This window comes from Pelodiscus sinensis, chromosome 2 (genome assembly GCF_052426305.1).
Source record: "Pelodiscus sinensis isolate ZL-2025 chromosome 2, ASM5242630v1, whole genome shotgun sequence".
Lineage (NCBI taxonomy): Eukaryota > Metazoa > Chordata > Testudines > Trionychidae > Pelodiscus > Pelodiscus sinensis.
Window position 1 is genome coordinate 122,615,206 of NC_143053.1, and position 12,994 is coordinate 122,628,199.

General features: G+C 39.6%; 1 protein-coding gene across 2 annotated transcripts in view; it reads left to right on the forward strand.

Moving 5' to 3' along the window:
* DROSHA (drosha ribonuclease III) overlaps positions 1-11,006 on the forward strand; it is a 99,790-nt gene extending 88,784 nt beyond the window's left edge. The window contains exons 27-32 of one of the 2 annotated variants that reach the window (XM_006114260.5): positions 254-395; positions 4,100-4,182; positions 4,272-4,375; positions 6,272-6,364; positions 7,094-7,140; positions 10,316-11,006. In XM_006114260.5, the coding sequence (XP_006114322.2) occupies positions 254-395; positions 4,100-4,182; positions 4,272-4,375; positions 6,272-6,364; positions 7,094-7,140; positions 10,316-10,446 (600 nt within the window). In that variant the 3' untranslated portion in view covers positions 10,447-11,006. Of the gene's footprint in view, positions 1-230; positions 396-4,099; positions 4,183-4,271; positions 4,376-6,271; positions 6,365-7,093; positions 7,141-10,315 lie in introns of those variants that run through there. The other variant, XR_012901729.2, reaches the window with a different exon arrangement.
* Positions 11,007-12,994: the final 1,988 nt, after the last annotated feature.

Sequence of the window (12,994 nt, forward strand, 5' to 3'; positions counted from 1 at the left end):
CCGCTGGAATGAAACAAGGGAGATGGACAGTAGAAAAGACAATGAAATGAAACTTGGGTCAGAGAGAGTGAAATAAAAGGAGACTCTGTGATAGGCTGGGTGTAAAAACACAAGCAGAAATCAGAATGTACTGAGAAATGCAATAAACTCATGGGGCAAATGAGAAAGGAGACAAGACCCTAACAAGCTGCTTTACTCTAATAATTTAACATTTCTTAATTCTAAAACAGGGTGGGACTCTTTGTGGTTTCAGTTGCTGCGAAGCTCATTGGTGAATAATAGGACACAGGCCAAAGTAGCCGAAGAGCTGGGTATGCAGGAATTTGCCATCACTAACGACAAGACCAAGAGACCTGTGGCTCTTCGGACTAAGACTCTGGCTGATCTCTTGGAGTGTGAGTGCCATTGTGGGATCGTAATCAGACTGTCAATAGAAGACTTATATACTTAATTCAGTATTTAATACTTAAAAAGTCAAAACGTAGAAAAAATAGGGGAAGCTTCGTGACTATGTTGAATAAGTATATTGTATGAAGATAAAAGGCCCTTATTCTATAAGGATCGGGGGAGGGGTACATTGTTTAACAGTACTTTAAAAGAAGTATTATTTTAAAATGCATGTTTTAATTCAGGGTTTTGGTTGGATGGTTCTATATTCAGATCTGTACTTCTTTGAGGGATGGTCCTTATGTGTGTTTCACACATGGGTACACATGCATACCATACACCCAAGCCTAGACATTTTTCCGAACAATGTCTGTTGGCCTGCACATGCACAGTAGTTCTCTTTGTGCTCCCAAATGAAGGAATAATAGGCAGTATGAGTCAATGCATCTCCAGTTCCTCCTTACTGCTGCATAGCCTGAGTTAGAATTGTGTCTTCCTTCATGTCATTTTATTACCTATCAAGAAAACATTTGCAAACCATTATATTTTTAGATTAGTAGTTGCTACTTAAGAAGTTTATAGTATAGAGCATTTCTCCCTCGATTGGAGGACCCTTCTCTGGCTCCCATATAATACCAGATTCCCAAGATTCAAGAATTGTCTCTCTTGCCCTTGATTCTTCTCCATCGGTGAAGAATATCAACATTGCCTGTACTGTCTGGGTGAGGCCATATCTCTGCAAAGTGCAGTGTCCGTCTCTTGTTCCAACTCACAACTCAAGAAGCCTGGGAGCGTCACCTATGAAAGCACTTGATAGAGAAGACTGAGTCCCCTCTCTAATCTGGGTCAGGGAGACCTCCCTGAATGTTGTCCTCAACTGCATAGCAGTGCCTCTCCAAACAAATGCCTTGGAGTCTTCCACATGTAAGCACAGGGATTCTTCTTCCAAGGTTCCCCATGAGAGTCAAGGACACTATTATGAATGCAAAAACAGATCATCGTTGAAGACTGTCGGTAAGAAACAAGCTTCTTCCCCCAAGGCAGTCCACATCAGGTGAAGCAAAATGCAGGACAATGTAGCACTTTAAAGACTAACAAGATGGTTTATTAGATGATGAGCTTTCGTGGGCCAGACCCACTTCCTCAGATCAAATAGTGGAAGAAAGTAGTCACAACCATATATACCAAAGGATACAATTAAAAAAAATGAACAAATATGAAAAGGACAAATCACATTGCAGAACAGGAGGGGGATGCGGGGGGGGGGGGGAGGAAGGAAGGTAAGTGTCTGTGAATTGATGATATTAGAGGTAGGGAGAGTGGGATGTTTGTGAGTTAATGGTATTAGAGGTGATAATTGGGGAAACTAATCTTGGTAATGGGTGAGATAGTTCAAATGTTTAAGTCCTCTAATACCATTAACTCACAAACATCCCACTCTCCCTACCTCTAATACGGCTACATTTCTATCACTATTCCACATCAGGTGAGACGTCATGAATGAATCCCTAATGAACTGGCTCCAGTGAAGATCCCCATATCAGAGGGCAAAGTGCATTAAAAAGGAAGATCCACTAGTCACCTACGTACTAAAGTGCAAAGACAGATGTTTACTTGTTCTGGCTAGAAGTGCAGGTCTGACCCCATTGTTGGTACTGCCTTGTCCATCTAAAGATTCTCCAGTAGCTGCAGAGGCACTGGATTTGTCAAACTTAACTATGGGAACTCCTCAGATACCAGGGCACACGGGATATATGTCCTTACTCTGGAGGAGGAGTCTACATCAGTGACCTAGGAATCATGTCATTTCCAACCATTCAGAAGGACTGCCCTGGTACCTGACACTATCGATGGTGTAAAATGTCTCAGATAGTAGCCATGTTAGTTTGTAACTGTAAAAATAATAAGCAGTCCTGTGGCACATTAGAGACTAACAAACTTATTAGGTCATGAGCTTGCATGGGTAAATTTGTTAGTCTCTAAGGAGCCACAGGACTGCTCATTTTTACCTATGGACTAGTTCTCTGATTCAAAAGAATTGGAGAGTTGTCAACCTACACTAGGAATGCAGGAGAAGAGCTATTGTACACACGTGGACCAACAGACATTGCTTTGAAGAATTTCCGCACTTAGGTGCATGGCATGCATGCATTCCCATGTGTGAAATATAAATAAGAACCATGCATCTTGAAGAACCTCCAGTTACAGTGAGTAAACTCCACTTTCAAGGGCCTAATTTTAAAATACTAGCCTCTCTCTTTGCATCTTCCACAAGACACAAAGAAGGTGATTTAAGTACCTGATTTTCAGGTGCAATCAAGAACTTATTTGTTGACATGACCTGAATTGTAGCCTGCAAAGAACTGGATGTGCAAAATTGTGGGCTCAGAAATGGAGGGTTGGTACAGGTGTCATCAAAAATTTGTCCCCAAGAGTAAAGCTTTATTGGCGTTTGAGTCAGGAGGGCAGGAGTTCTGTCAAATCAGAGGTTGCAATTCTGACATGCTCTCGTTACATAGAGCAAGAGATGAAAAACATAATGAGGACTCTTGTGGCACCTTATAGACGAACAGATTTATTGGAGCATAAGCTTTCGTGGACAAGGACCCACTTTGTCAGATGCATATAGTGGAAATTCCAGAGGCAGGTATAAATATACAGGCATAAGAAAAGAGTTCCAATGAAGAGTAAGGAACTCTTTTCTTATGCCTATACATTTATACCTGCCTCTGGAATTTTCACTGCATGCATCTGATGAAGTGGGTCTTTGCCCACGAAAACTTATGCTTCAATAAATCTGTTAGTCTATAAGGTGCCACAGGACTCCTCGTTGTTCTTGCAGATTCAGACTAATACGGCTAACTGTCTGATACTTGAAAAACATAATATAAGGATATCTCTGTGCTTCCCTGAACTCCGGTTGGAAGTTTCAAAATAACATTTTCACAGAGAGTACAGGGTAGGGATGTTAAAAAGTGGTTAATTATGTAACTTTAACCACTGAAAATCTCAGCGATTACATGCTATGGGCTCTGCAGCATAAAGCTTATACTGCAGAGCCTGCAGCACAGCCAGGGAGCAGGGCCAGAAGCCCTGTCTCTAACCAGGAGCCTGCATGTAACTGAAGCCTAGGGTTATCTGTTAATTGTTTAAACGGTTATACTATTGCAACCCTAATTCATAGACACATATGAATCTCAATCCATTTATGAAAGTTTTTGCCATTCTCCTTCCAAGCCAAAGTAAAATGACAATAAATATTGTGCCAAGAAAGTAATCTCTTCCCAGAGCATTTTAATACATTGTATGAGAAGTTTAAATCTGTTGTCTCTTGCCAAATCCTTTTAGTAAATCAAAACTGTTCACAAACAATCGTGATTTATACCTAAGCATTTATAGTGTACCCAATAGTGATTTATTTCTAAGAAATCCTGCCCTTCTGGTTAAATCACAGGATTAGGAGCCAGGGTCTGTTCTTGACTCTGTAAATGACTTTGTGTATGAACTTGGGTATTTTGTGTAACCTGTTCCTGACTCAGTTTCTTCTCCTACAAAACAGGGATGACACAAATATCCACATCACAGCAGTATTGCGCAGCTTAATTTATTGATGTTTTTAAAGTGCTCTAAATTACTGTAATAGTGCTATAAAAGTGCAAAGCACTACACTCTTCTTGCATGGGTGGTAATACCTAAATATTTTGTTTCTCAGCTTTTATTGCAGCACTTTACATTGATAAGGACTTGGAGTATGTTCACACTTTTATGAACGTGTGCTTCTTTCCACGATTAAAGGTACAATCTGTTGTCTTCATATTTTCTATTTCATTGCAATTTGAGGTGTTACTGCAAACTCTCATACTATCATTGTGGATTTATTGTAGGAATTCATTTTAAATCAGGATTGGAATGACCCAAAATCCCAGCTTCAGCAATGCTGTCTGACTCTTAGGACGGAAGGAAAAGAGCCAGACATTCCTTTGTACAAGTAAGGACCCCTGTAATTCTTTTTATTTTAACAAACTAATTATCAGTCTTTGTTTTACCCAGTACAAGGTATGTTCAGATTCTGAACATCTTTCTTCTACTTTGTCTTTATTTTAAGATTCCATTTGATCATGAGTAGGTGTTAAATTGTTCTGCCTGTTATTTAAAGAAATAATGTGTCTGCTTCCAAACAAAAGATATTAAAAGCAGTCTTGTTCTGTTTGGGAATAGAAATTGTTGAGCCAAATTCTGAGATCTGTGTGTTTTAATCACTGTAAAGTTGAATTAAGAAGACTTCTGCTTTTTATGTTACATAAGGCCTCCGTGAATATATTTCTCTAGGTTTACAGGTAATTTTTAAATGAGTCATTCCATAAAGGATGAAAAAATTAAAAGTGAAAGGAATATTCAGAATGCTCTAGTACAATGAGTGAGGAAGATTGTCATTTGGATATAACCATTGTCTGGGAGTTGTGAATCTAAATTCTGTTCCCACCAGTGCCATGTGACCTTTGTGCCTCTCTTTCCCCAGTTGTAATATAGGGATTATACCTACCTCACTGAGGTAATATTAAACGTTAGCTCTTTCCCATCCACTCCAGTATGAGTGCAATGTAAGTAGCTGGAAAAAGGAGGAAACAAAATGCTATCAAAGTGCCAGGCTTTAATTATCAGTATTTATTATATCCAGAAATAGCCAGGTATATTTCTCATGTTTATTGAAGTAAAGTTTCATATGAAGTGCAGTGTGCTCCAGTGAAAATTGGTTTGCTTCAGAAGTATGATTGAAAAGTGTTACTTTGCAGATCTGTTTTCTCAGGTCTTAATATCTGAGAGCTTACTTCCTTATCTTCATGGAGATAGATACAAAAGAAATTAATCTCTGTTTTTTGTCAAACCCACTGAGTGTAAGTACAGTATGTTTGTTCAGTTTTTTATGATAAATTGATTTGGATAGTACAGCTCAGAGTTAGTCTACATATGCTGTTATCTTCCTATTGTCTTGTTTGATTTTCCTCCCCTGGAGTTCTTTGTTTGACTGCATTTCCAACCAGTAGTTTTCTTCTTAAAATCTAGGGTGTGTTTTGTTTGTATATACATTTGGGTTTGCACAGCTCATTAGATGCAGAGTAGTTTGGTTAGATATTTCAAAAATTGATATGAACTTTTGCTGCTCCTTCTGTTGAAAAACAAGGTGGTGGACAGAACTCATCTTGGCGGTGGGGAGAGTTGGGTCTGAGTGAAGAGATAAAAGGAAAAGCAAATTCATTGTGTGTCTAGGGAATTGCCTCTTTTTCTTTGAGACCGTTCTTAATGCATATCATAGGTTCTCACTGAAATGGAAAGGTGGTCTGGTAAGTGACAGAAACGATTACTTTTTTCTGATGGAGCAATGTATTTATTCTGTGAATTTGTCATGTAGAGGAGCAGCATATCAAATATCTACTTCCTTTTAAACCTTGTTAACTCTTTACAGTTTATGGGCCAAAATTTCAGTACACATGGGCTGACTCGTCTGATTAAAAGTGTGTGTCCAATTGCATAACTACTTTTGGCGTGAAATTAAAACTGGGTCCACAGAGTTGCAGCAATTGAATGAGCATGGAAGCATTTTTGCCTATTGATCATCCATTTACTTTTTTAATTGGCCCTATATGTAAGCTCAGCAGTGTTAAATAAATCTGAATATACAGAAAGGCAAATTTTATGTATATGCTTTGTTTTAGCAACCATGGTTTTGGCATGTTCTGGCAAAAGTAATATATACAGCTAGAATTCTACCCTCTGACTGTGCTAATTTTGTTAAATGGACTGAAAGCTTGGTGATATTTATGACACTGATCGATTTATTGTTTCGTACTTTCTGCTTGAACAAATTATGTCTTTCTTATCTCAGGACCTTGCAGACAGTAGGACCTTCTCATGCCAGGACATATACAGTCGCTGTATATTTCAAAGGGGAAAGAATAGGATGTGGTAAAGGCCCAAGGTAAAGTGGAAATGTATGAAATGATTTTAATAAGCAAATTTGATTGTGAAAGACTCTGAAATGACAGCTAAGGAGATGAATATCTGATGATTAGTTGCGGAAAAGGTAAAGTAACTTGAACCACAACTGTGCCACTTTATCCACACTACTGTGCTTCTCTGCCTTAACCTTATGTTAATGGGGCCATATCATAGTGGCTGGAGATAATTCAGTCTCCATGTCCAATTAGTCCTTCACTTCTCTGCCATGGCCTTTTTATTTATTTATTTTTACTGGAAACCTCCAGCCCTCATTATTTTTTGACATAAAAAAATTAGTCATTTTTGTAATGATTTAAAACCTGTAAGATTATTAAAACAGAACCATAAGTACATAATTTTCACTTGTGGCACAGAATCTTTGTGCTGTCAAAATGTCATTTGATATTTGCTGTTCACTCCTCTGTCTTTATTCATTTTTTTTAACTAAAACATCCATTTCACAAATGAATTACAAAACAACATTCTAATAATCTTATTCATCTAATTTAAAAAAAATATAGGAACTATGGCACTATTACGTATACATTTGCAGAAAACTTGATTTATCCACTATGTTATGGGACTGACTGACCAATGAATGTTTGAAGAGTTGATCAAAACAGAGTAATATGAACCCCAGATTTGAGAATCTATAGTCTACCCAGTGAAGCATAGATAAATTTACCATATATTTGTTTGGTTTTGACAGTATTCAACAAGCAGAGATGGGAGCTGCTATGGATGCACTTGAAAAATGTAAGCAGTTTTCTTGGGAAATAGGAAAATTATTGTAATTTACTCAATTGGGTTTTCTTGGGGGGAGGGGGTGGCAGACAATGCATGTTTTATGTGGGGGAAAATAGTCCAAAGAATGTTCACAAAATGCTATGAGCTTTTGAACTTTGATTATTAATAGTTTCCATAAAACTTTTCACAAAGTCAAATAGTACATATGACACGTAGTCCTGGTCGACACTAAATGGGAAGGTCGAAGTAAGATACACAACTCCAGCTACATAAATTACACAGCAGAAAGCCAATGGGAATCAAACAGTCCGGTTGGCTTCTCTTACTCCTCATGAGGAGCAGGAGTACCACCACTGACGGGGGCACTCTTTGAGTTTGGTCTAACTGGTCTATACCACCCCTGCTAAGTTGAACTCCAGAAGATCGACCACAGCAGCATCAATCTTCTGTGTGGTGTAGACAAGCCTATATTGTTCAAAGGGAAATATTCAATAAGCCACAAAGACTGTGGTTGTCCCTTATTATACTTAGTTCCTTAATCACTTCAAGTTTTCCCTTCTTTAATGTGGAACAGAATGGTAAACTTATGTGATAAGGGTGAGTCCACATTTCATGGTGTCTGTTGTGATTAGGGGTATCCATCTTCTAGAATGTTTGATAATGTGAACAGAATAGGTCACTTCTAGGACCAGGCTATGGAACAGTGTTTAAAGCCTAGTTCCTCAGATGTACTGTAAGTTGTTATAACTCCACTAAAGTCATTAGAGCTAAAACAATTTACATGAACTAAGGATCTTCCTCTTTGGTCTTAAACCAGAGGTCACCCAATGAAATGAATAGACAGGAGATTTAAAACAATCATAAAGAAGGATTTCTTCACACAGTCAACCTGTGGAACTTCTTGCCAGAGTGTTACCAGATTTGTCCATTACTCTGGGATATGCTCATTTATTAGAGTTACTCTTATGGGACTGGCGGGGGGAGATTAATACTTCTATCAGTGTGCTGCTTGTGCTACTTGTGTTCTCATACGGAGCTGAATTTTCCCTGCTGTCAATTCCCCCCAAGACCAGAAGTATAAGTATAGCTCCATCAAGGGCTATTAGTCAAGATGATCGAGGATGTAGCTCCATGCTTCTTCTGCCAAATGGTGGCACTAGATGAGGTGGGACAAATCACTCACTGTGTTTGTTCATTCCTTCTGAAGCATCTGGCACTGGCCAATGTCAAAGACAGGATACTGAGTTAGACGGACTGTTGATCTAATCCAGTATGGCCATTATGTTTTTATGTTCTTATCTCTGTCCTCTCCTTCGGGTATTGGCCCAAACCCGCTATCACCACCTCAGACTTGTCTGACTTGAACTTAAGCCAGATACAGCTCAAATATGCACTCGTATTTTTCTAAATGAATATTTATTTTTAGTCTGAAATTATTAACATTTTCATTGATAAAAGTTGATGAACATTGACTTCACAATATACACAGTAACCGATGCAAAAATATTTTTATCAATGATAATATTTATAGATAGGCAAAATAAGAAAAATGGTGCTTGAGAATTTATTAAAGTAAAATCAGTGATTTAGAGTTTTAAATTAGACTGGTCACACATGGACAAACAGACGAATAAGACAAACAGGTTTTATTTGTATATTTTGATGTGACATTGACAATTAGCATGTTAATGGGTTTTGCTTTAACTTTTAAATCTCAACATCTGCTGTCATTTACTAATTGCCTGACCCTCTCCATAATTTCCTGCAACTGTGAAAAATTAAATAAATATATATATTTTTTAAAAGCTTGAACATAACATGAACATTTATAGTCTCCATTGAAATAAGAAAATGAAAATTGAATTCTGCAAAGCCTATTTGTTTGGGAGTAACTAAATTGTTGCTTTTGAGAATGGAGTTAGAAATGGTCTGAAGTAAATAGGATGAAATACATTTCAGGACAAATGCAGTCACGTACAAAATGGGAAGGAGTACTGCAGAAAGGGATTTGGAGGTCAAAGGATCATAAGCTAAGAATGAGTCAATAGTGTAACCCTGTTGCAGAAAAAGCAAACATCATTCGTGGATGCATTAACAGGAGTGTTGTAAGAAAGACACAAGAAGTCATTCTTCTGCAGAACACTGCACTGATAAGGCCTCAACTGAAGTAATGGACCCTATATTTCAGGAAAGATGAGGACAAATTGAAAAAAGTGCAGACACAAACAGCAAAAATGATTAAATAGCTAAAAAACATGACCCAGGAGAGAAGATGGAAAAAGTTGGGTTTGTTTACTCTGGAGAAGAAAAGATTGGGGTTGAAGGGGTGGGAAGAGACACACAAAAGGTTGTTACAAAAAGGAGGGAGAAAAATAATCCTTTGAGAATAGAACAAGAAGCAATGTCCTTAAATTGCTGCCAGGGAAGTTTGGGTTGGACATTAGGAAAAACGTCCTGTCGGGGTGGTTAAGCACTAGAATAAATTGCCCAGTGATTTTGGAATCATCATCATTAGAAATTTTTAAGAGCAAGTTAGACAAACATCTGTCAGGAATGGCCTAGATAATACTTGGTCCTGCTATGAGTGTGGGGGCCTGGACTAGAAAACCTCTCAAGGTCCATTCCAGAGCTAAGATTTTATATTAATTCAGAAGTCAGCTATCATTTTTCTAGTCAGAACACTGCCATTATGCTGGGTATCAGGGATGCTAACATGCTAACATTTTTTGCATGCTAACATAAAAAACAGTAATAATGGTAACATCGGTACAACACTAAGAACCAGTTGCTCTTACTTTGTCTGATATTTTAGTTGCTCTCATTCTGCTGTGTTGATTGTATTCTCACTTCATTTTTTCAATCTGTTGCCAAGGGAACAAAATGTGAAACCAAGTATTATTTGGACATGTTACGATGTCAGCATTTTTATAGTCTCTATTTCTGAGTATATAAGAATTGGCTAAGCTCCAATTCTTGAGAGAAACAAATGTTGAAATGGTCTTGAAACTAGGGTGGTCTCATGCTGGATCTCCAGTTTTCTATTGAGCATTAGAAATGAATGAGGCAACATAACAGCATGGCTTTCTTTCTATCCTCTGCTAAAAGAAAAATAAATAAAAAATTGAAGCATTCTCTGGGCTACCAGCTGCCCTTTATTAATGTAAAATATTTCTCCCTGTGTCAGATAACTTTCCCCAGATGGCCCATCAAAAACGGTTCATTGAACGGAAATACAGACAAGAGTTGAAAGAAATGAGGTGGGAAAGAGAGCATCAAGAGAGAGCCCCAGAAGAGACCGAAGAAGTAAGGAAATAAAAGGAGGGCATGGAACCAATGGCATATTTACTTACTTAATAACTCTATGGCCTATGGAGACTTAACCTAGTTTCATGCAGATGATGAATGAAGTGTGCCTGCTGACAGCAAATACAGAATCATGCTTTCTTTTAAAAAAAAAAAAAAAAAAAAGTTTATTTTATTCTGTTTTAGCTGTAAAGTCTTAGGGATTTTTTCCTAAGGGTTTTTAAAAAAAAATAAAACAAAAACAAAAAACCCTTTTAGCTTTTATGAAAAATTACGTCAGAGTGTTGTTTGTTTGTTTTAAATTTTGTCTTGTATGAAACAATAAAGTGATAATTTCAGAATCACGCCAAGAAAAAAAGCATGATTTAATTAGTGCCTCCTGTGTTTGAATGCTTCTGTGCCAAAGACCTGCAAACACTGTCACACACTCACTCAGTGTTGAAGAGGAAAAAAGAAACTATCGTGGCCCTGATAGTGCAGAGACTTGAACTGGTTCTTAAATGTAAGTGTGTACATAAAGTTAAATTCATGCTTCAGTGATCTGCAGAAATTTGGACTTTTATAAGTTTTTGGCCCATCATAAGTACAATAAATATATAGCAATTTATCATGGGAATATTTGTTATTTACTCCTGAGGGAATTCCATGCCACAAAATTAAAACTTTTGCACACAATATTTTAAAATTCTGCATATTTTATTACAGGCAGTCCCCGGGTTACGTACAAGATAGGGACTGTAGGTTTGTTCTTAAGTTGAATTTGTATGTAAGTCGGAACTAGTACATATTATAGGGGAAACTCTAGCCAAACATTTCTCCAGAGCTCAGATTTATTCTCCCACACCTCACTTCCCTCAGTCCTTTATTCTCAAGCTGAGGTGTCTGCTGAGAAAAGCCGCTCCACGTCTCCCTGGTCTGCTGGGGAGGGAGGGGGGCGCTAGCTTTGCGTCTCCCTGGTCTGCTGGGGGGAAGCAGCTAGTGCGGGGTTACCTCACCCCGTTTGTAAGTAGGGATCCGATGTAAGTCGGATCCATGTAACCCAGGGGCTGCCTGTAGTCACGATAAAGGTTGGACCTTCCTGGTCCAGCACCTTCGGGACCTAACTGGTCCCAAACGAGGAAGTTTGCCAGACCAGGGATAGTCAATTCTAGCTCCTTTGCTACTGGCCTCCGGGTTCTTCCCAGGGGCTCCCCTCTCAGCCACTGACCCGCTGCCAGCCCCAGCCACTGGGTTCCGCTGCAAGTCCTGGTCGGGCTCTCTGCACTCCAGCTCTGCTCCCAGCCCCTGAGCAGGTGCTGGCCTGCCAGCTTCCCAGTCACAGGACCAGTTCTGCTCCAGGCTTCCCAGTTGCATGACCAGCTCCGCTCTCCGTCATCCTGGTCAGGCTCCAGGCCACCTACTCCCCGAATGTGGGACTAACTCCTTTCCCAGCCTGGGCTCCAGCTCCACACCAGGCCACCAGCCCTCCGGCTGCAAAATAGGCTTTGCTCCCAGCTCCCTGGCTGTGAGCCAGCATCTGGGCCAGCTGCTGCAGATGTGGGACCAGCTCTGCTATCGGCTCTACTCAGGATCCCTGGACCTGGCCCCCCCCAGCCATAGGACTGGCTCCAGGACTCCAGCACCCCAACTGCAGGACTGGCTCTGCTTCCGGCCCTGGCCAGGATCCCTTCCCCCAGCCACAGGACCAGCTCCACTCCTGGCCCTCCTGGCTGGGCTTTGGGTCACAGGCTCCGGGTCACTGCCTTCCCGACCTTCTCTGCCAGCTCCCCAGACATGCTCTGGCTCTGGTCCCAGCCATGGGCCAGACTCCAAGCTGCTACCTCATCTGCCCTCGGAGTCCCAGCAAGGTGGCAGGCAGCTGGTCTGCACTAATACAGAGGCAGAAGCACAAGGTGGCAGGGGCTTCCTGGGAGTGGGGCCAGAACGCACTGACTGCCGGCCCCACCCTTGGGGACTATAGAATAATGGTGTAACCAATAAGAATTCATGTGGTTACATGACTATTCTGTGACCCGAGTTACCACTGTACTGAGTCCAATATCTAACATCCCTAGTTACCACTGTACGGAGTCCAATAACTTGTATTTGGCTAACGCATGCCTTCTGGAAAGGCAACATGTCTTAATCTGAAGACATCAAGAGATGGGAATACTACCACTCCCTTTGGTAGTATTTTTCAATAGCTAATGATCTTCATTACTAAAACTGTATGCCTAATTTCTAATATGAATTTGTCTGGTTTTATATTATAGTTATTAAATATTGTTATACATTTCTCTGCTGGACTGAAGAGCTTTTTAGTACCTAGCATTTTCCCATGTGCAAGGTCATTATATACAGTAATCAGATCACCTCTCAGTCTTCTTTTTGATAAGCTAAACAGACTGAGCTCTTAAAGTAAATTATTTTCTCCAGCCTTTGAAATTTTTTGTGGCTTTATTCTGCACCCTCTCCAAATGTGATAATGCATACCTGGTGCATGATACATCAAATAATTTCATAATCAGAGCCATATTTAGCTTCACATAGAGAACTTTGAGAGTTTTTAAAAAGGTGTTTC